Genomic DNA, 25,069 nt, shown 5'->3' with positions numbered 1-25,069 from the left:
TATAAACACGAATACTCAGTAACACAGAGTCTCACTGTCCTATAAACCCCAATACTCAGTACCACAGTGTCTCACTGTCCGGTAAACCCCAATACTCAGTAACAGAGTCTCACTGTCCTGTAAACACCAATACTCAGTAACACAGAGTTTCACTGTCCTGTAAACACCAATACTCAGTAACACAGAGTCTCACTGTCCTATAAACACCAATACTCAGTAACACAGAGTCTCACTGTCCTGTAAACCCCAATACTCAGTAACACAGTCTTACTGTCCTATCAACACCAATACTCAATAACACAGAGTCTCACTGTCCTGTAAACCCCAATACTCAGTAACACAGTCTTACTGTCCTATCAACACCAATACTCAGTAACACAGAGTCTCACTGTCCGATAAACACCAATACTCAGTAACAGAGTCTCACTGTCCTATAAACACCAATACTCAGTAACACAGAGTCTCACTGTCCTATAAACACCAATACTCAGTAACACAGAGTCTCACTGTCCTATAAACACCAATACTCAGTAACACAGAGTCTCACTGTCCTGTAAACACCAATACTCAGGAACACAGAGTCTCACTGTCCTATAAACACCAATACTCAGTAACACAGAGTCACACTGTCCTATAAACACCAATACTCAGTAACACAGAGTCTCACTGTCCTGTAAACACCAATACTCAGGAACACAGAGTCTCACTGTCCTATAAACACCAATACTCAGTAACACAGAGTCTCACTGTCCTATAAACACCAATACTCAGTAACACAGAGTCTCACTGTCCTATAAACACCAATACTCAGTAACACAGAGTCTCACTGTCCTATAAACACCAATACTCAGGAACACAGAGTCTCACTGTCCTATAAACACCAATACTCAGTAACACAGAGTCTCACTGTCCTATAAACACCAATACTCAGTAACACAGAGTCTCACTGTCCTATAAACACCAATACTCAGTAACAGAGTCTCACTGTCCTGTAAACACCAATACTCAGTAACACAGAGTCTCACTGTCCTATAAACACCAATACTCAGTAACACAGACTCTCACTGTCCTGTGAACACCAATACTCAGTAACACAGAGTCTCACTGTCCTATAAACACGAATACTCAGTAACACAGAATCTCACTGTCCTGTAAACCCCAATACTCAGTAACACAGAGTCTCACTGTCCTATAAACACCAATACTCAGTAACACAGAGTCTCACTGTCCTATAAACACCAATACTCAGTAACACAGAGTCTCACTGTCCTGTAAACCCCAATACTCAGTAACACAGAGTCTCACTGTCCTATAAACCCCAATACTCAGTAACACAGAGTCTCACTGTCCTGTAAACACCAATACTCAGTAACACAGAGTCTCACTGTCCGATAAACACCAATACTCAGTAACACAGAGTCTCACTGTCCTATAAACCCCAATACTCAGTAACACAGAGTCTCACTGTCCTGTGAACACCAATACTCAGTAACACAGAGTCTCACTGTCCTATAAACACGAATACTCAGTAACACAGAATCTCACTGTCCTATAAACACCAATACTCAGTAACACAGAGTCTCACTGTCCTATAAACCCCAATACTCAGTAACACAGAGTCTCACTGTCCTGTGAACACCAATACTCAGTAACACAGAGTCTCACTGTCCTATAAACACGAATACTCAGTAACACAGAATCTCACTGTCCTGTAAACCCCAATACTCAGTAACACAGAGTCTCACTGTCCTATAAACCCCAATACTCAGTACCACAGTGTCTCACTGTCCTATAAACCCCAATACTCAGTAACACAGAGTCTCACTGTCCTATAAACACGAATACTCAGTAACACAGAGTCTCACTGTCCTATAAACCCCAATACTCAGTACCACAGTGTCTCACTGTCCGGTAAACCCCAATACTCAGTAACAGAGTCTCACTGTCCTGTAAACACCAATACTCAGTAACACAGAGTTTCACTGTCCTGTAAACACCAATACTCAGTAACACAGAGTCTCACTGTCCTATAAACACCAATACTCAGTCACACAGAGTCTCACTGTCCTATAAACCCCAATACTCAGTAACAGAGTCTTACTGTCCTATCAACACCAATACTCAATAACACAGAGTCTCACTGTCCGATAAACACCAATACTCAGTAACACAGAGTCTCACTGTCCTATAAACACCAATACTCAGTAACACAGAGTCTCACTGTCCTATAAACACCAATACTCAGTAACACAGAGTCTCACTGTCCTATAAACACCAATACTCAGTAACACAGAGTCTCACTGTCCTGTAAACACCAATACTCAGGAACACAGAGTCACACTGTCCTATAAACACCAATACTCAGTAACACAGAGTCTCACTGTCCTGTAAACACCAATACTCAGGAACACAGAGTCTCACGGTCCTATAAACACCAATACTCAGTAACACAGAGTCTCACTGTCCTATAAACACCAATACTCAGTAACACAGAGTCTCACTGTCCTATAAACACCAATACTCAGTAACACAGAGTCTCACTGTCCTATAAACACCAATACTCAGGAACACAGAGTCTCACTGTCCTATAAACACCAATACTCAGTAACACAGAGTCTCACTGTCCTATAAACACCAATACTCAGTAACACAGAGTCTCACTGTCCTATAAACACCAATACTCAGTAACAGAGTCTCACTGTCCTGTAAACACCAATACTCAGTAACACAGAGTCTCACTGTCCTATAAACACCAATACTCAGTAACACAGACTCTCACTGTCCTGTGAACACCAATACTCAGTAACACAGAGTCTCACTGTCCTATAAACACGAATACTCAGTAACACAGAATCTCACTGTCCTGTAAACCCCAATACTCAGTAACACAGAGTCTCACTGTCCTATAAACACCAATACTCAGTAACACAGAGTCTCACTGTCCTATAAACACCAATACTCAGTAACACAGAGTCTCACTGTCCTGTAAACCCCAATACTCAGTAACACAGAGTCTCACTGTCCTATAAACCCCAATACTCAGTAACACAGAGTCTCACTGTCCTGTAAACACCAATACTCAGTAACACAGAGTCTCACTGTCCGATAAACACCAATACTCAGTAACACAGAGTCTCACTGTCCTATAAACCCCAATACTCAGTAACACAGAGTCTCACTGTCCTGTGAACACCAATACTCAGTAACACAGAGTCTCACTGTCCTATAAACACGAATACTCAGTAACACAGAATCTCACTGTCCTATAAACACCAATACTCAGTAACACAGAGTCTCACTGTCCTATAAACCCCAATACTCAGTAACACAGAGTCTCACTGTCCTGTGAACACCAATACTCAGCAACACAGAGTCTCACTGTCCTATAAACACGAATACTCAGTAACACAGAATCTCACTGTCCTGTAAACCCCAATACTCAGTAACACAGAATCTCACTGTCCTGTAAACCCCAATACTCAGTAACACAGAGTCTCACTGTCCTATAAACACCAATACTCAGTAACACAGAGTCTCACTGTCCTGTAAACCCCAATACTCAGTAACACAGAGTCTCACTGTCCTATAAACACCAATACTCAGTAACACAGAGTCTCACTGTCCTGTAAACCCCAATACTCAGTAACACAGCATCTCACTGTCCTATAAACACCAATACTCAGTAACACAGAGTCTCACTGTCCTGTAAACCCCAATACTCAGTAACACAGAGTCTCACTGTCCTATAAACACCAATACTCAGTAACACAGAGTCTCACTGTCCTATAAACACCAATACTCAGTAACACAGAGTCTCACTGTCCTATAAACCCCAATACTCAGTAACACAGAGTCTCACTGTCCTATAAACACCAATACTCAGTAACACAGAGTCTCACTGTCCTATAAACCCCAATACTCAGTAACACAGAGTCTCACTGTCCTATAAACACCAATACTCAGTAACACAGAGTCTCACTGTCCTATAAACACCAATACTCAGTAACACAGAGTCTCACTGTCCAATAAACACCAATACTCAGTAACACAGAGTCTCACTGTCCTATAAACACAAATACTCAGTAACACAGAGTCTCACTGTCCTATCAACACCAATACTCAGTACCACAGTGTCTCACTGTCCTGCAAACACCAATACTCAGTAACACAGAGTCTCACTGTCCTGTAAACCCCAATACTCAGTAACACAGAGTCTCACTGTCCTATAAACACCTATACTCAGTAACACAGAGTCTCACTGTCCTATAAACCCTAATACTCAGTAACACAGAGTCTCACTGTCCTATAAACCCCAATACTCAGTAACACAGAGTCTCACTGTCCTGTAAACACCAATACTCAGTAACACAGAGTCTCAGTGTCCTGTAAACACCAATACTCAGTAACACAGAGTCTCACTGTCCTATAAACACCAATACTCAGTAACACAGAGTCTCACTGTCCTATAAACACCAATACTCAGTAACACAGAGTCTCACTGTCCTATAAACACCAATACTCAGGAACACAGAGTCTCACTGTCCTATAAACACCAATACTCAGTAACACAGAGTCTCACTGTCCTATAAACACCAATACTCAGTAACACAGAGTCTCACTGTCCTATAAACACCAATACTCAGTAACAGAGTCTCACTGTCCTGTAAACACCAATACTCAGTAACACAGAGTCTCACTGTCCTATAAACACCAATACTCAGTAACACAGACTCTCACTGTCCTGTGAACACCAATACTCAGTAACACAGAGTCTCACTGTCCTATAAACACGAATACTCAGTAACACAGAATCTCACTGTCCTGTAAACCCCAATACTCAGTAACACAGAGTCTCACTGTCCTATAAACACCAATACTCAGTAACACAGAGTCTCACTGTCCTATAAACACCAATACTCAGTAACACAGAGTCTCACTGTCCGGTAAACCCCAATACTCAGTAACACAGAGTCTCACTGTCCTGTAAACACCAATACTCAGTAACACAGAGTCTCACTGTCCGATAAACACCAATACTCAGTAACACAGAGTCTCACTGTCCTATAAACACCAATACTCAGTAACACAGAGTCTCACTGTCCTATAAACCCCAATACTCAGTAACAGAGTCTTACTGTCCTATCAACACCAATACTCAATAACACAGAGTCTCACTGTCCGATAAACACCAATACTCAGTAACACAGAGTCTCACTGTCCTATAAACACCAATACTCAGTAACACAGAGTCTCACTGTCCTATAAACACCAATACTCAGTAACACAGAGTCTCACTGTCCTATAAACACCAATACTCAGTAACACAGAGTCTCACTGTCCTGTAAACACCAATACTCAGGAACACAGAGTCTCACTGTCCTATAAACACCAATACTCAGTAACACAGAGTCACACTGTCCTATAAACACCAATACTCAGTAACACAGAGTCTCACTGTCCTGTAAACACCAATACTCAGGAACACAGAGTCTCACTGTCCTATAAACACCAATACTCAGTAACACAGAGTCTCACTGTCCTATAAACACCAATACTCAGTAACACAGAGTCTCACTGTCCTATAAACACCAATACTCAGTAACACAGAGTCTCACTGTCCTATAAACACCAATACTCAGGAACACAGAGTCTCACTGTCCTATAAACACCAATACTCAGTAACACAGAGTCTCACTGTCCTATAAACACCAATACTCAGTAACACAGAGTCTCACTGTCCTATAAACACCAATACTCAGTAACAGAGTCTCACTGTCCTGTAAACACCAATACTCAGTAACACAGAGTCTCACTGTCCTATAAACACCAATACTCAGTAACACAGACTCTCACTGTCCTGTGAACACCAATACTCAGTAACACAGAGTCTCACTGTCCTATAAACACGAATACTCAGTAACACAGAATCTCACTGTCCTGTAAACCCCAATACTCAGTAACACAGAGTCTCACTGTCCTATAAACACCAATACTCAGTAACACAGAGTCTCACTGTCCTATAAACACCAATACTCAGTAACACAGAGTCTCACTGTCCTGTAAACCCCAATACTCAGTAACACAGAGTCTCACTGTCCTATAAACCCCAATACTCAGTAACACAGAGTCTCACTGTCCTGTAAACACCAATACTCAGTAACATAGAGTCTCACTGTCCGATAAACACCAATACTCAGTAACACAGAGTCTCACTGTCCTATAAACCCCAATACTCAGTAACACAGAGTCTCACTGTCCTGTGAACACCAATACTCAGTAACACAGAGTCTCACTGTCCTATAAACACGAATACTCAGTAACACAGAATCTCACTGTCCTATAAACACCAATACTCAGTAACACAGAGTCTCACTGTCCTATAAACCCCAATACTCAGTAACACAGAGTCTCACTGTCCTGTGAACACCAATACTCAGTAACACAGAGTCTCACTGTCCTATAAACACGAATACTCAGTAACACAGAATCTCACTGTCCTGTAAACCCCAATACTCAGTAACACAGAATCTCACTGTCCTGTAAACCCCAATACTCAGTAACACAGAGTCTCACTGTCCTATAAACACCAATACTCAGTAACACAGAGTCTCACTGTCCTGTAAACCCCAATACTCAGTAACACAGAGTCTCACTGTCCTATAAACACCAATACTCAGTAACACAGAGTCTCACTGTCCTGTAAACCCCAATACTCAGTAACACAGCATCTCACTGTCCTATAAACACCAATACTCAGTAACACAGAGTCTCACTGTCCTGTAAACCCCAATACTCAGTAACACAGAGTCTCACTGTCCTATAAACACCAATACTCAGTAACACAGAGTCTCACTGTCCTATAAACACCAATACTCAGTAACACAGAGTCTCACTGTCCTATAAACCCCAATACTCAGTAACACAGAGTCTCACTGTCCTATAAACACCAATGCTCAGTAACACAGAGTCTCACTGTCCTGTAAACACCAATACTCAGTAATACAGAGTCTCACTGTCCTATAAACACCAATACTCAATAACACAGAGTCTCACTGTCCTATAAACACCAATACTCAGTAACACAGAGTCTCACTGTCCTATAAACCCCAATACTCAGTAACACAGAGTCTCACTGTCCTATAAACACCAATACTCAGTAACACAGAGTCTCACTGTCCTATAAACACCAATACTCAGTAACACAGAGTCTCACTGTCCAATAAACACCAATACTCAGTAACACAGAGTCTCACTGTCCTATAAACACGAATACTCAGTAACACAGAGTCTCACTGTCCTATAAACACCAATACTCAGTACCACAGTGTCTCACTGTCCTGCAAACACCAATACTCAGTAACACAGAGTCTCACTGTCCTGTAAACCCCAATACTCAGTAACACAGAGTCTCACTGTCCTATAAACACCTATACTCAGTAACACAGAGTCTCACTGTCCTATAAACCCTAATACTCAGTAACACAGAGTCTCACTGTCCTATAAACCCCAATACTCAGTAACACAGAGTCTCACTGTCCTGTAAACACCAATACTCAGTAACACAGAGTCTCAGTGTCCTGTAAACACCAATACTCAGTAACACAGAGTCTCACTGTCCTATAAACCCCAATACTCAGTAACACAGAGTCTCACTGTCCGATAAACACCAATCCTCAGTAACACAGAGTCTCACTGTCCTGTAAACCCCAATACTCAGTAACACAGATTCTCACTGTCCTGTAAACACCAATAATCAGTAACACAGAGTCTCACTGTCCTGTAAACACCAATACTCAGTAACACAGAGTCTCAGTGTCCTGTAAACCCCAATACTCAGTAACACAGAGTCTCACTGTCCGATAAACACCAATACTCAGTAACACAGTCTCAATGTCCTGTAAACACCAATACTCAGTAACACAGAGTCTCACTGTCCTATAAACCCCAATACTCAGAAACACAGAGTCTCACTGTCCTGTCAACCCCAATCCAAAGTAACACAGAGTCTCACTGTCCTATAATCACCAATACTCAGTGACACAGAGTCTCACTGTCCTATAAACCCCAATACTCAGTAACACAGAGTCACACTGTCCTTGAAACCCCAATACTCAGTAACAGAGTCTCACTGTCCTATAAACCCCAATACTCAGAAACACAGAGTCTCACTGTCCTGTCAACCCCAATCCAAAGTAACACAGAGTCTCACTGTCCTATAAACACCAATACTCAGTGACACAGAGTCTCACTGTCCTATAAACCCCAATACTCAGTAACACAGAGTCACACTGTCCTTGAAACCCCAATACTCAGTAACAGAGTCTCACTGTCCTGTAAACCCCAATACTCAGTAACACAGATTCTCACTGTCCTGTAAACACCAATACTCAGTAACACAGAGTCTCACTGTCCTGTAAACACCAATACTCAGTAACACAGAGTCTCAGTGTCCTGTAAACCCCAATACTCAGTAACACAGAGTCTCACTGTCCGATAAACACCAATACTCAGTAACACAGTCTCAATGTCCTGTAAACACCAATACTCAGTAACACAGAGTCTCACTGTCCTATAAACACCAATACTCAGTAACACAGAGTCTCACTGTCCTATAAACCCCAATACTCAGAAACACAGAGTCTCACTGTCCTGTCAACCCCAATCCAAAGTAACACAGAGTCTCACTGTCCTATAAACACCAATACTCAGTGACACAGAGTCTCACTGTCCTGTAAACACCAATACTCAGTAACACAGTCTCAATGTCCTGTAAACACCAATACTCAGTAACACAGAGTCTCACTGTCCTATAAACCCCAATACTCAGAAACACAGAGTCTCACTGTCCTGTCAACCCCAATCCAAAGTAACACAGAGTCTCACTGTCCTATAAACACCAATACTCAGTGACACAGAGTCTCACTGTCCTATAAACCCCAATACTCAGTAACACAGAGTCACACTGTCCTTGAAACCCCAATACTCAGTAACAGAGTCTCACTGTCCTGTAAAACCCAATACTCAGTAACGCAGAGTCTCAGTGTCTTTGAAACCCCAATACTCAGTAACAGAGTCTCACTGTCCTGTAAACCCCAATACTCAGTAACACAGAGTCTCACTGTCCTGCAAAACCCAATACTCAGTAACAGAGTCTCACTGTCCTGTAAACCCCAATACTCAGTAACACAGAATCTCACTGTCCTATAAACACCAATACTCAGTAACAGAGTCTCACTGTCCTATAAACACCAATACTCAGTAACAGAGTCTCACTGTCCTGTAAACCCCAATACTCAGTAACACAGAATCTCACTGTCCTATAAACACCAATACTCAGTAACAGAGTCTCACTGTCCTGTAAACCCCAATACTCAGTAACACAGAGTCTCACTGTCCTGCAAAACCCAATACTCAGTAACAGAGTCTCACTGTCCTGTAAACCCCAATACTCAGTAACACAGAATCTCACTGTCCTATAAACACCAATACTCAGTAACACAGAGTCTCACTGTCCTTGAAACCCCAATACTCAGTAACAGAGTCTCACTGTCCTATAAACCCTAATACTCAGTAACACAGAGTCTCACTGTCCTATAAACCCCAATACTCAGTAACACAGAGTCTCACTGTCCTGTAAACACCAATACTCAGTAACACAGAGTCTCAGTGTCCTGTAAACACCAATACTCAGTAACACAGAGTCTCACTGTCCTATAAACACCAATACTCAGTAACACAGAGTCTCACTGTCCTATAAACACCAATACTCAGTAACACAGAGTCTCACTGTCCTATAAACACCAATACTCAGGAACACAGAGTCTCACTGTCCTATAAACACCAATACTCAGTAACACAGAGTCTCACTGTCCTATAAACACCAATACTCAGTAACACAGAGTCTCACTGTCCTATAAACACCAATACTCAGTAACAGAGTCTCACTGTCCTGTAAACACCAATACTCAGTAACACAGAGTCTCACTGTCCTATAAACACCAATACTCAGTAACACAGACTCTCACTGTCCTGTGAACACCAATACTCAGTAACACAGAGTCTCACTGTCCTATAAACACGAATACTCAGTAACACAGAATCTCACTGTCCTGTAAACCCCAATACTCAGTAACACAGAGTCTCACTGTCCTATAAACACCAATACTCAGTAACACAGAGTCTCACTGTCCTATAAACACCAATACTCAGTAACACAGAGTCTCACTGTCCTGTAAACCCCAATACTCAGTAACACAGAGTCTCACTGTCCTATAAACCCCAATACTCAGTAACACAGAGTCTCACTGTCCTGTAAACACCAATACTCAGTAACACAGAGTCTCACTGTCCGATAAACACCAATGCTCAGTAACACAGAGTCTCACTGTCCTATAAACCCCAATACTCAGTAACACAGAGTCTCACTGTCCTGTGAACACCAATACTCAGTAACACAGAGTCTCACTGTCCTATAAACACGAATACTCAGTAACACAGAATCTCACTGTCCTATAAACACCAATACTCAGTAACACAGAGTCTCACTGTCCTATAAACCCCAATACTCAGTAACACAGAGTCTCACTGTCCTGTGAACACCAATACTCAGTAACACAGAGTCTCACTGTCCTATAAACACGAATACTCAGTAACACGGAATCTCACTGTCCTGTAAACCCCAATACTCAGTAACACAGAATCTCACTGTCCTGTAAACCCCAATACTCAGTAACACAGAGTCTCACTGTCCTATAAACCCCAATACTCAGTACCACAGTGTCTCACTGTCCTATAAACCCCAATACTCAGTAACACAGAGTCTCACTGTCCTATAAACACGAATACTCAGTAACACAGAGTCTCACTGTCCTATAAACCCCAATACTCAGTACCACAGTGTCTCACTGTCCGGTAAACCCCAATACTCAGTAACAGAGTCTCACTGTCCTGTAAACACCAATACTCAGTAACACAGAGTTTCACTGTCCTGTAAACACCAATACTCAGTAACACAGAGTCTCACTGTCCTATAAACACCAATACTCAGTAACACAGAGTCTCACTGTCCTATAAACCCCAATACTCAGTAACAGAGTCTTACTGTCCTATCAACACCAATACTCAATAACACAGAGTCTCACTGTCCGATAAACACCAATACTCAGTAACACAGAGTCTCACTGTCCTATAAACACCAATACTCAGTAACACAGAGTCTCACTGTCCTATAAACACCAATACTCAGTAACACAGAGTCTCACTGTCCTATAAACACCAATACTCAGTAACACAGAGTCTCACTGTCCTGTAAACACCAATACTCAGGAACACAGAGTCTCACTGTCCTATAAACACCAATACTCAGTAACACAGAGTCACACTGTCCTATAAACACCAATACTCAGTAACACAGAGTCTCACTGTCCTGTAAACACCAATACTCAGGAACACAGAGTCTCACTGTCCTATAAACACCAATACTCAGTAACACAGAGTCTCACTGTCCTATAAACACCAATACTCAGTAACACAGAGTCTCACTGTCCTATAAACACCAATACTCAGGAACACAGAGTCTCACTGTCCTATAAACACCAATACTCAGTAACACAGAGTCTCACTGTCCTATAAACACCAATACTCAGTAACACAGAGTCTCACTGTCCTATAAACACCAATACTCAGTAACAGAGTCTCACTGTCCTGTAAACACCAATACTCAGTAACACAGAGTCTCACTGTCCTATAAACACCAATACTCAGTAACACAGACTCTCACTGTCCTGTGAACACCAATACTCAGTAACACAGAGTCTCACTGTCCTATAAACACGAATACTCAGTAACACAGAATCTCACTGTCCTGTAAACCCCAATACTCAGTAACACAGAGTCTCACTGTCCTATAAACACCAATACTCAGTAACACAGAGTCTCACTGTCCTATAAACACCAATACTCAGTAACACAGAGTCTCACTGTCCTGTAAACCCCAATACTCAGTAACACAGAGTCTCACTGTCCTATAAACCCCAATACTCAGTAACACAGAGTCTCACTGTCCTGTAAACACCAATACTCAGTAACATAGAGTCTCACTGTCCGATAAACACCAATACTCAGTAACACAGAGTCTCACTGTCCTATAAACCCCAATACTCAGTAACACAGAGTCTCACTGTCCTGTGAACACCAATACTCAGTAACACAGAGTCTCACTGTCCTATAAACACGAATACTCAGTAACACAGAATCTCACTGTCCTATAAACACCAATACTCAGTAACACAGAGTCTCACTGTCCTATAAACCCCAATACTCAGTAACACAGAGTCTCACTGTCCTGTGAACACCAATACTCAGTAACACAGAGTCTCACTGTCCTATAAACACGAATACTCAGTAACACAGAATCTCACTGTCCTGTAAACCCCAATACTCAGTAACACAGAATCTCACTGTCCTGTAAACCCCAATACTCAGTAACACAGAGTCTCACTGTCCTATAAACACCAATACTCAGTAACACAGAGTCTCACTGTCCTGTAAACCCCAATACTCAGTAACACAGAGTCTCACTGTCCTATAAACACCAATACTCAGTAACACAGAGTCTCACTGTCCTGTAAACCCCAATACTCAGTAACACAGCATCTCACTGTCCTATAAACACCAATACTCAGTAACACAGAGTCTCACTGTCCTGTAAACCCCAATACTCAGTAACACAGAGTCTCACTGTCCTATAAACACCAATACTCAGTAACACAGAGTCTCACTGTCCTATAAACACCAATACTCAGTAACACAGAGTCTCACTGTCCTATAAACCCCAATACTCAGTAACACAGAGTCTCACTGTCCTATAAACACCAATACTCAGTAACACAGAGTCTCACTGTCCTGTAAACACCAATACTCAGTAATACAGAGTCTCACTGTCCTATAAACACCAATACTCAATAACACAGAGTCTCACTGTCCTATAAACACCAATACTCAGTAACACAGAGTCTCACTGTCCTATAAACCCCAATACTCAGTAACACAGAGTCTCACTGTCCTATAAACACCAATACTCAGTAACACAGAGTCTCACTGTCCTATAAACACCAATACTCAGTAACACAGAGTCTCACTGTCCAATAAACACCAATACTCAGTAACACAGAGTCTCACTGTCCTATAAACACGAATACTCAGTAACACAGAGTCTCACTGTCCTATAAACACCAATACTCAGTACCACAGTGTCTCACTGTCCTGCAAACACCAATACTCAGTAACACAGAGTCTCACTGTCCTGTAAACCCCAATACTCAGTAACACAGAGTCTCACTGTCCTATAAACACCTATACTCAGTAACACAGAGTCTCACTGTCCTATAAACCCTAATACTCAGTAACACAGAGTCTCACTGTCCTATAAACCCCAATACTCAGTAACACAGAGTCTCACTGTCCTGTAAACACCAATACTCAGTAACACAGAGTCTCAGTGTCCTGTAAACACCAATACTCAGTAACACAGAGTCTCACTGTCCTATAAACCCCAATACTCAGTAACACAGAGTCTCACTGTCCGATAAACACCTATCCTCAGTAACACAGAGTCTCACTGTCCTGTAAACCCCAATACTCAGTAACACAGATTCTCACTGTCCTGTAAACACCAATAATCAGTAACACAGAGTCTCACTGTCCTGTAAACACCAATACTCAGTAACACAGAGTCTCAGTGTCCTGTAAACCCCAATACTCAGTAACACAGAGTCTCACTGTCCGATAAACACCAATACTCAGTAACACAGTCTCAATGTCCTGTAAACACCAATACTCAGTAACACAGTCTCAATGTCCTGTAAACACCAATACTCAGTAACACAGAGTCTCACTGTCCTATAAACCCCAATACTCAGTAACACAGAGTCTCACTGTCCTATAAACCCCAATACTCAGTAACACAGAGTCACACTGTCCTTGAAACCCCAATACTCAGTAACAGAGTCTCACTGTCCTATAAACCCCAATACTCAGAAACACAGAGTCTCACTGTCCTGTCAACCCCAATCCAAAGTAACACAGAGTCTCACTGTCCTATAAACACCAATACTCAGTGACACAGAGTCTCACTGTCCTATAAACCCCAATACTCAGTAACACAGAGTCACACTGTCCTTGAAACCCCAATACTCAGTAACAGAGTCTCACTGTCCTGTAAACCCCAATACTCAGTAACACAGATTCTCACTGTCCTGTAAACACCAATACTCAGTAACACAGAGTCTCACTGTCCTGTAAACACCAATACTCAGTAACACAGAGTCTCAGTGTCCTGTAAACCCCAATACTCAGTAACACAGAGTCTCACTGTCCGATAAACACCAATACTCAGTAACACAGTCTCAATGTCCTGTAAACACCAATACTCAGTAACACAGAGTCTCACTGTCCTATAAACACCAATACTCAGTAACACAGAGTCTCACTGTCCTATAAACCCCAATACTCAGAAACACAGAGTCTCACTGTCCTGTCAACCCCAATCCAAAGTAACACAGAGTCTCACTGTCCTATAAACACCAATACTCAGTGACACAGAGTCTCACTGTCCTGTAAACACCAATACTCAGTAACACAGTCTCAATGTCCTGTAAACACCAATACTCAGTAACACAGAGTCTCACTGTCCTATAAACCCCAATACTCAGAAACACAGAGTCTCACTGTCCTGTCAACCCCAATCCAAAGTAACACAGAGTCTCACTGTCCTATAAACACCAATACTCAGTGACACAGAGTCTCACTGTCCTATAAACCCCAATACTCAGTAACACAGAGTCACACTGTCCTTGAAACCCCAATACTCAGTAACAGAGTCTCACTGTCCTGTAAAACCCAATACTCAGTAACGCAGAGTCTCAGTGTCTTTGAAACCCCAATACTCAGTAACAGAGTCTCACTGTCCTGTAAACCCCAATACTCAGTAACACAGAGTCTCACTGTCCTGCAAAACCCAATACTCAGTAACAGAGTCTCACTGTCCTGTAAACCCCAATACTCAGTAACACAGAATCTCACTGTCCTATAAACACCAATACTCAGTAACAGAGTCTCACTGTCCTATAAACACCAATACTCAGTAACAGAGTCTCACTGTCCTGTAAACCCCAATACTCAGTAACACAGAATCTCACTGTCCTATAAACACCAATACTCAGTAACAGAGTCTCACTGTCCTGTAAACCCCAATACTCAGTAACACAGAGTCTCACTGTCCTGCAAAACCCAATACTCAGTAACAGAGTCTCACTGTCCTGTAAACCCCAATTTTCAGTAACACAGAATCTCACTGTCCTATAAACACCAATACTCAGTAACACAGAGTCTCACTGTCCTTGAAACCCCAATACTCAGTAACAGAGTCTCACTGTCCTGTAAAACCCAATACTCAGTAACACAGAGTCTCAATGTCCTGTAAACCCCAATACTCAGTAACACAGAGTCTCACTGTCCTGTTAACCCCAATACTCAGTAACACAGAGTCTCACTGTCCTGTAAACCCCAATACTCAGTAACACAGTGTCTCACTGTCCTGTGAACCCCAATATTCAGTAACACAGAGTCTCACTGTCCTATAAACACCAATACTCAGTAACACAGAGTCTCACTGTCCTGCAAACACCAATACTCAGCAACACAGAGTCTCACTGTCCTGTAAACCCCAATACTCAGTAACACAGATCTCACTGTCCTATAAACACCAATACTCAGTAACACAGAGTCTCACTGTCCTGCAAACACCAATACTCAGTAACACAGATCTCACTGTCCTATAAACACCAATACTCAGTAACACAGAGTCTCACTGTCCTGTAAACCCCAATACTCAGTAACACAGAGTCTCACTGTCCTATAAACACCAATACTCAGTAACAGAGTCTCACTGTCCTGTAAACCACAATACTCAGTAACACAGAGTCTCACTGTCCTGTAAACACCAATACTCAGTAACACAGAGTCTCACTGTCCTATAAACCCCAATACTCAGTAACACAGAGTCTCACTGTCCTGTAAACCCCAATACTCAGTAACACAGAGTCTCACTGTCCTATAAACACCAATACTCAGTAACACAGAGTCTCACTGTCCTATAAACACCAATACTCATTAACACAGAGTCTCACTGTCCTATAAACACCAATACTCAGTAACACAGAGTCTCACTGTCCTGTAAACACCAATACTCAGCAACACAGAGTGTCACTGTCCTGTAAACCCCAATACTCAGTAACACAGAGTCTCACTGTCCTATAAACCCCAGTACTCAGTAACACAGAGTCTCACTGTCTTCTAAACCCCAATACTCAGTAACACAGAGTCACACTGTCCTATAAACACCAATACTCAGTAATACAGAGTCTCACTGTCCTGTAAACCCCAATACTCAGTAACACAGAGTCACACTGTCCTATAAACACCAATACTCAGTAACACAGAGTCGCACTGTCCTATAAACCCCAGTACTCAGTAACACAGAGTCTCACTGTCTTCTAAACCCCAATACTCAGTAACACAGAGTCACACTGTCCTATAAACACCAATACTCAGTAATACAGAGTCTCACTGTCCTGTAAACCCCAATACTCAGTAACACAGAGTCACACTGTCCTGTAAACCCCAATACTCAGTAACACAGAGTCTCACTGTCCTATAAACACCAATACTCAGTAACACAGAGTCTCACTGTCCAGTAAACACCAATACTCAGTAACACTGACTCTCACTGTCCTATAAACACCAATACTCAGTAACACAGAGCCTCACTGTCCGATAAACACCCATACTCAGTAACACAGAGTCTCACTGTCCTACAAACACCAATACTCAGTAACACAGAGTCTCACTGTCCTATAAACACCAATACTCAGTAACACAGAGTCTCACTGTCCAGTAAACCCCAATACTCAGTAACACAGAGTCTCACTGTCCTGTAAACCCCAATACTCAGTAACACAGGGAGTTGCTGTCATGGAGCTCCCATATTCTATCCTGAGTGGTTGTTGTAAGGCTGTCTGAGGCTGGGCAGTGCCTCCAGCTGATTGGGTCTCTGCACGTAACGTGTGAATCCCTCACCTCTATGACACTCATGTTGACTGGTGCTGTGGTGCTGGACATGTGCACGTTGGGCGTGGAGGTTGAACGTTGGCGCTGGAGCTGCCCTTCGGCAGGTGGGCAGGGACATGGGAAAGTGAAGGCGGGTGGTGTGAGCCTGCAAGGCGAAGGAGAAGCAGGTTAGTGTCAGGCCCGTCGGTGAGAAGGCTGTAATCAATTCCACTGACCTGCAATGCACCCTGTCAGCTGAAGATCCACAGCAACGCCTGCACACCCTCTCTCCCACCTCCACCCATTCCGCCCGCTCTCCCGGTTTCCGCAAATGCTCGCACACAACTTAAGCAAGGAGTCAGGAGGGCTAAAAGGGGTCATGAAAAGTCATTGTCAAACAGGATTAAGGATAATCCCAAGGCTTTTTATACATATATAAAGAGCAAGAGGGTAACCAGGGAAAGGGTTGGCCCACTCAAGGACAGAGATGGGAATCTATGTGTGGAGCCAGAGGAAATGGGCGAGGTACTAAATGAGTACTTTGCATCAGTATTCACCAAAGAGAAGGACTTGGTGGATGATGAGCCTAGGGAAGGGAGTGTAGATAGTCTCAGTCATCTCATTATCAAAAAGGAGGAGGTGTTGGGTGTCTTGCAAAGCATTAAGGTAGATAAGTCCCCAGGGCCTGATGGGATCTACCCTAGAATACTGAGGGAGGCAAGGGAAGAAATTGCTGGGGCCTTGACAGAAATCTTTGCATCCTCATTGGCTACAGGTGAGGTCCCAGAGGACTGGAGAATAGCCAATGTTGTGCCTTTGTTTAAGAAGGGTGGCAAGGATAATCCAGGAAATTATAGGCCGGTGAGCCTTACGTCAGTGGTAGGGAAATTATTAGAGAGGATTATTCGGGACAGGATTTACTCCCATTTGGAAACAAACAAACTTATTAGCGAGAGACGGCATGGTTTTGTGAAGGGGAGGTCGTGTCTCACTAATTTGATTGAGTTTTTTGAGGAAGTGACAAAGATGATTGATGAAGGAAGGGCAGTGGATGTTGTCTATATGGACTTCAGTAAAGCCTTTGACAAGGTCCCTCATGGCAGAATGGTACAAAAGGTGAAGTCACACGGGATCAGAGGTGAGCTGGCAAGATGGATACAGAACTGGCTCTGTCACAGAAGACAGAGGGTAGCAGTGGAAGGGTGCTTTTCTGAATGGAGGGATGTGACTAGTGGTGTTCCGCAGGGATCAGTGCTGGGACCGTTGCTCTTTGTAGTATATATAAATGATTTGGAGGAAAATGTAACTGGTCTGATTATTAAGTTTGAGGACGACACAAAGGTTGGTGGAGTTGCGGATAATGATGAGGATTGTCAGAGGATACAGCAGGATATAGATCGGTTGGAGACTTGGGCGGAGAAATGGCAGATGGAGTTTAATCCGGACAAATGTGAGGTAATGCATTTTGGAAGGTCTAATGCAGGTGGGAAGTATACAGTAAATGGCAGAACCCTTAGGAGTATTGATAGGCAGAGAGATCTGGGCGTACAGGTCCACAGGTCACTGAAAGTGGCAACGCAGGTGGATAAGGTAGTGAAGAAGGCATACGGCATGCTTGCCTTCATCGGTCGGGGCATAGAGTATAAAAATTGGCAGGTTATGCTGCAGCTGTACAGAACCTTAGTTAGGCCACACTTAGAATATTGCGTGCAATTCTGGTCGCCACACTACCAGTAGGACATGGAGGCTTTGGAGAGGGTACAGAAGAGGTTTACCAGGATGTTGCCTGGTCTGGAGGGCATTAGCTATGAGGAGAGGTTGGATAAACTTGGATTGTTTTCACCTGAACGATGGAGGTGGAGGGGTGACATGATAGAGGTTTACAAAGTTATGAGCGGCATGGACAGAGTGGATAGTCAGAAGCTTTTTCCCAGGGTGGAAGAGTCAGTTACTGGGGGACATAGGTTTAAGGTGAGAGGGGCAAAGATTAGGGGGGATGTGCGAGGCAAGTTCTTTACACAGAGGGTGGTGAGTGCCTGGAACCTGCTGCCAGGGGAGGTGGTGGAAGCAGGTACGATAGCGACGTTTAAGAGGCATCTTGACAAATACATGAATAGGATGGGAATAGAGGGATACGTGCCCCGGAAGTGCAGAAGGTTTTAGTTTAGGCAGGCATCAAGATTGGCGCAGGCTTGGAGGGCCGAATGGCCTGTTCCTGTGCTGTTCTTTGTTCACACAGGTTTTTCATGAACCACTCCCCCACCCTCGCGCAGCTCCCTGTCTTCCCGGGCAGCCCCAAGATGGCTGCACGCGTCAGCTGTCGCTCTCTCCGAGCCTGGAGCACATAACCCTCGGCTCGACGCTCCCGGGTCATTATCACGTCGCGGTTCGTGGGAGCTTGCTGTGCACAAATTGGCCGCCATGTCTCCCACGTTCCAACAGAGGCCACGCTTCAAAAAAAAAACTCAGTGACTGACGGGTTTAACATCTCACCCGAAAGACAGTACCTCCGATAGTGCAGCACTCTTGTCGGTCTGGCACCGGGGGGAAAGGAGGAGCCTGGACTATTGAGTTCAAACCCGCGGCCACATGACTCAGAAGAGAGAGGTAGGCAGCTGTGCTCCATGAACTCTTCTCACCATCCAGTGTCGAACTAATCGACTGCGAGTTACAGCAAGGATATCAGACGGTTTCTCTAACAGTAAACAGACATCCAACGCGTTCTCACCTTCCGGATGACTGAGGGGTCAGGAGTTGGTCCATCTGGGCTGTGGGCATCGGTGAGAGCGAGTGCTCCTCGTAGGGACCGGGAGAAGCCGGGCTGCAAACCAACGGTAGAGAATCAGATCACACCAGGGCTAGATCAGTACTCACTATCACCACACACGCTCCCCCCCCCCTCAACCAAAACCACCTCCCTCAACCAGCGTACTCACTATCCCCCAGCCTCCGCCGCTCCACCCCACCCTGGACCCTCCCTTTCGTACTCACTATTTGCCCAGGTCCAAGCACACCGTTGGCACTTTACTGCTGCAGTGCTCGTGGAACTTGTGGCCGCAGGTCTGGCAGCGGAAGCCATGGAACAGGAACTTCAGGCAGAAGTCGCAGAACGCCAGGTTGAAGAACGTCTTCCGGACCTGCAGGAGGAGAGGAATCGCCAGCCAGGTTACTGCGCCATCCGCTTCCCGCCTTGCCGCTTCTCTGCCCGGTCTGGGGGAGGTGACGGGGGGTGTGGGGGGGGGGACACACCAGCTACCCCGCCTGCCCTGGAGCCTCACCCCGAGGTCCTTCACAACACACTGCAAACCAGCCGGGTGTCTTGAGATGAGAGCACCACTGCGTGTACCTACGTACACACACACATGCCCCATATCAGTGTTAAACTTCAGTTGCCACCTGCCAGCCCATCTGATCCAAATGCAGAAATACAAGAAGTCCTATATGCAGCTCAGAAAGTCACCATTCAGTCCCTCATTGAAAGAGTGACCCAATTCGCCCCTCTGCATTCCTGCTCCTTCCCCACTGTCCTCAAAGTAGGTTTTCCCGTTCAAATATATATCCAATTCCTTTGAAGTCTCTCTGTAAATATTTTACCGTTCTCCTTAATTCAACGTCCCCGGCAGATTCGGCCGGTTCACGGCGAGTTACAGTGGAGCAGATCACGGTGCGGGGCAGGGGGCGGGCCTCGACGTTACCGAGGGTCTGGGGCTCAACCCGACACCCTGGGCAGCACAGTGGCGCAGTGGTTAGCACCGCAGCCTCACAGCTCCAGCGACCCGGGTTCGATTCCGGGTACTGCCTGTGCGGAGTTTGCAAGTTCTCCCTGTGTCTGCGTGGGTTTTCTCCGGGTGCTCGGGTTTCCTCCCACAGCCAAAGACCTGCAGGTTGGTCGGTAAATTCGCCGTTGTAAATTGCCCCGAGTATAGGTCGGTGGTCGGGAAATATATAGGGACAGGTGGGGATGTGATGGGAATATGGAATTAGTGTAGGATTAGTATAAATGGGTGGTTGATGGTCGGCACAGACTCAGTGGGCTGAAGGGCCTGTTTCAGTGCTGTATCTCTAAAACTAAACTCTCCCAGTCTGCCTCTACACCATCACTCGTGCTCGCTGCTTTTGACTTTTCAGCCACCTTCTGTTGTCAGTTCCCCCCGCCCGAGTGTGCTCACGCTCAGCGCGTGTCCGGGGTCACACATGCAGCAGGGATTTGCTCGGATGGGTGTCGGGAATGGGGGGGGGGGGCGTGGGGAAGATGTGGAGGACGCGGCCACTGCAGCAATCCAGAGACACACTCCCATTATCCAGGTTCACACTCCAGTACCGGCTCACTGCCACCTCCTCAAAGCCAACTTGTACTGGCCAGGGACACCCACGTCCCATGAATGTGACGAGCCACATGTCGGTCCGAGCTATTTTTTTTTCTTGGCGGGGGGTGGGGGGGGGGGGGGGAGAGGGGTGGCAAGTTTACAATTTTGTACATTTCAATCAGATTCTCCCCTCAGCCTTCTCTGTTCCAAGGAGAACAACCCCAGCCTATCCAATCTTTCCTCACGGCTGCATTTTTCCAGTCCTGGCAACATCCCCGTAAATCTCCTCTGTACCCTCTCTAGTGCAATTACATCCTTTCTGTAATGAAGTGACCAGAACTACACACAGTACTCAAGCTGTGGCCTAACCAATGAGTTATACAGTTCCAGCATAACCTCCCTGCTCTTATATTCCATACCTCGGCTAATAAAGGAAAGGATTCCATATGCCTTCTTAACCACCTTATCGACCTGTCCTGCTACCTTCAGGGATCTGTGGACATTCGCTCCAAGGTCGCTCACTTCCTCGACACCTCTCAGTATTTTCCCATTAATGGTGTATTCCTTTGCCTTGCTTGACCTCCCTGAATGCATCACCTCACACTTCTCCAGGTTGAATTCCATTTGCCACTTTTATGCTCAATCGATATCTTCCTGCAGCCTCCAGCTACCCTCCTCGCTCTCGACCACACGGCCAATCTTTGCGTCGTCTGCAAACGTCTTGATCGTGCCCCCTACATTTACGCCCAAATCGTTCACATGCACCACCAAAAGCAGGGGCACCAGTACTGAGCCCTGCGGAACGCCAGTGGAAACAGCCCTCCAGTCGCTAAAACACCCGTCAACAATTACCCTTCGTTTCCTGCCACTGAGTCAATTCTGTATCCACCTTGCTGCATTTCCCAGGATCCCATGGGCTTTTATTTTTTTTTTTAAACCAGTCTGCCGTGTGGGACCGTGTCAAAAGCCTTGCTCTTGCCTCTGAGTCAGAAGGCTGCGGGTTCAACCTGCAATCCAGAGGCTCGAGCCCCATAATCCAGGCTCAACACTCCCCGGGAGTCAGTTTTGAGGGAGGGCTGCACTCTTGGAGGTTCCACCTTTCAGGAAGAGATGTTGAACCCACTGGGTATTTCGGGAATGGCCGGGTAACGCAACGGGTGGGGGAGCTGGACGCCGATCAGCTCGGGACTTACAAAGTTGTGCATTGACAAGGGGACTTCATCAAGCACCTCCACCATGAGCTCCTCGCCCACCAGGGGCGTGATGTCGGTCGACCAGTCGGTCAGCTTCTTGTGGCTGAAGGGAGAAAGAAGAGAGACAGGCGTCAGTGGTTACAAGGACAACACACGGCCCCCCCCTGCCGATTCGCCTGCCTCGCACTGCACTGTCCCGTTGTACAACCAGCACAGCACAGTCGCCTGCTCATCCATATAGCTCCCCGTGTACGGGACTCTGCAACGCCCCGCGCCGTCTGTGTCGCACTCCGGAGCCACAGTAAGCCCCGTGTACAGCCTGTGTATGCTCCCCGTGTACAGCACTGGTGTGTATAAGCCCCATTTGCCAGCTTCAATACAAACTCAAGACAGAAATGCCGCAGTCAGTAACTCACCCATCAAGGAATCTGTAGACCGCACAGCATTTCTGGGACAAACCTCGGACTTTCAGTGCCTTGTCCAAGCTGTCGTTCACTGTCATCCCCTCACGAACATTTACCTGTGAAAAGCACAGCAGGTAGTTAAGAGGATAGGAGATCAAAGTCAGACACAGTACAACTCTCAAAAACCTGGCAATGTTTAACAGGAAGTGGAGAGGGAGCTTTACTCTGTATCTAACCCCCGTGCTGTACCTGTCCTGGGGAGTGTTTGATGGGGACAGTGTAGAGGGAGCTTTACTCTGTATCTAACCCCCGTGCTGTACCTGTCCTGGGGAGTGTTTGATGGGGACAGTGTAGAGGGAGCTTTACTCTGTATCTAACCCCCGTGCTGTACCTGTCCTGGGAGTGTTTGATGGGGACAGTGTAGAGGGAGCTTTACTCTGTATCTAACCCCCGTACTGTACCTGTCCTGGGGAGTGTTTGATGGGGACAGTGTAGAGGGAGCTTTACTCTGTATCTAACCCCCGTACTGTACCTGTCCTGGGGAGTGTTTGATGGGGGACAGTGTAGAGGGAGCTTTACTCTGTATCTAACCCCCCGTGCTGTACCTGTCCTGGGGAGTGTTTGATGGGGACAGTGTAGAGGGAGCTTTACTCTGTATCTAACCCCCCGTGCTGTACCTGTCCTGGGGAGTGTCTGATGGGGACAGTGTAGAGGGGGCTTTACTCTGTATCTAATCCCCGTGCTGTACCTGTCCTGGGGAGTGTTTGATGGGGACAGTGTAGAGGGAGCTTTACTCTGTATCTAACCCCCCGTGCTGTACCTGTCCTGGGGAGTGTCTGATGGGGACAGTGTAGAGGGGGCTTTACTCTGTATCTAACCCCCGTGCTGTACCTGTCCTGGGAGTGTCTGATGGGGACAGTGTAGAGGGAGCTTTACTCTGTATCTAACCCCCGTGCTGTACCTGTCCTGGGGAGTGTTTGATGGGGGACAGTGTAGAGGGAGCTTTACTCTGTATCTAACCCCCGTGCTGTACCTGTCCTGGGAGTGTTTGATGGGGACAGTGTAGAGGGAGCTTTACTCTGTATCTAACCCCGTGCTGTACCTGTCCTGGGAGTGTTTGATGGGGACAGTGTAGAGGGAGCTTTACTCTGTAACTAACCGACCCGGGCTGGGCAGTATGACTTACCACCGTGCGTTGCTTGTTGGGCAGATAGACGCGGACAGTTCCCGTTGCTCTGGGCATCTCCCCGGGGCTGCCCGCCAGCGAGGGCCGGTGCTGGCCGTGGTGAGGGTGCTGCTCCAGGGAGCCGCCCGGGCTGGACGGCACTCCGCTGATGGTCAGGCTGGGCAGGCTGAACCCATTGCTCAGGGCAGGGGAGGATGCAGAGGCTCGTTTCATTCAGGCAGCAGAGGCTCACCTTGTAATCCCTGTGAATCAACAACAAGGCCCGGTGACTGGTTAAGCAGCAGTATCTCAATCAGCCCGGGAGGCTAACCTACAACATTTCTCATCGAGTTACAAAGCACAGAAACAGGCCCTTCGGCCCATCGTGTCTGTGCCGGCCATCAAGCATCTAACTATTCTAATCCCATTTCCCCACACTTGGCCCGTAGCCTTGTATGCTATAGCCTTTCAAGTGCTCATCTAAATACTTCTTAAATGTTGTGAGGGTTCCTGCCTCCACCACCTCTTCAGGCAGTGTGTTCCAGATTCCAACCACCCTCTGGGTGAAAACATTTTCCCTCAGATCCCCTCTAAACCTCCTGCCCCTTACCTTAAATCTATGCCCCCTAGTTATTGACCCCTCTGCTAAGGGAAAAGGTTTCTTCCTATCTAACCTATCAATGCCCCTCATAATTTTGTACACCTCAATTAAGTCCCCCCTCAGCCTTCTCTGCTCTAAGGAAAACAACCCTAGCCTATCCAGTCTCTCTTCATAGCTGGAGGGGGTTACTGAGATAGGGAGGGTTGTAGGGGCCGGAGGAGGTTACAGAGATAGGGAGGGTTGTAGGGGCCGGAGGAGGTTACAGAGATAGGGAGGGTTGTAGGGGCCGGAGG

General features: G+C 45.5%; 1 protein-coding gene across 1 annotated transcript in view; it reads right to left on the bottom strand.

The window, feature by feature from the left end:
* Nucleotides 1–25,069, bottom strand: part of LOC137358314 (serine/threonine-protein kinase A-Raf-like) — a 672,271-nt gene that overhangs the window by 627,892 nt on the left and 19,310 nt on the right. Inside the window, exons 2-7 of the mRNA XM_068024252.1 lie at nt 24,197–24,438; nt 23,023–23,126; nt 22,607–22,709; nt 20,098–20,243; nt 19,835–19,927; nt 17,137–17,272 (exon numbers count right to left, since the gene is read on the bottom strand). Of these exons, the coding sequence (XP_067880353.1) occupies nt 17,137–17,272; nt 19,835–19,927; nt 20,098–20,243; nt 22,607–22,709; nt 23,023–23,126; nt 24,197–24,409 (795 nt within the window). The 5' untranslated portion in view covers nt 24,410–24,438. The remainder of the gene's footprint in view (nt 1–17,136; nt 17,273–19,834; nt 19,928–20,097; nt 20,244–22,606; nt 22,710–23,022; nt 23,127–24,196; nt 24,439–25,069) is intronic.

Source organism: Heterodontus francisci, chromosome 49, assembly GCF_036365525.1.
Source record: "Heterodontus francisci isolate sHetFra1 chromosome 49, sHetFra1.hap1, whole genome shotgun sequence".
NCBI classification, from domain to species: Eukaryota; Metazoa; Chordata; class Chondrichthyes; order Heterodontiformes; family Heterodontidae; genus Heterodontus; species Heterodontus francisci.
The sequence above is the reverse complement of the archived record's forward strand: the minus strand, read 5'-3'. Positions and strand labels throughout refer to the sequence as shown.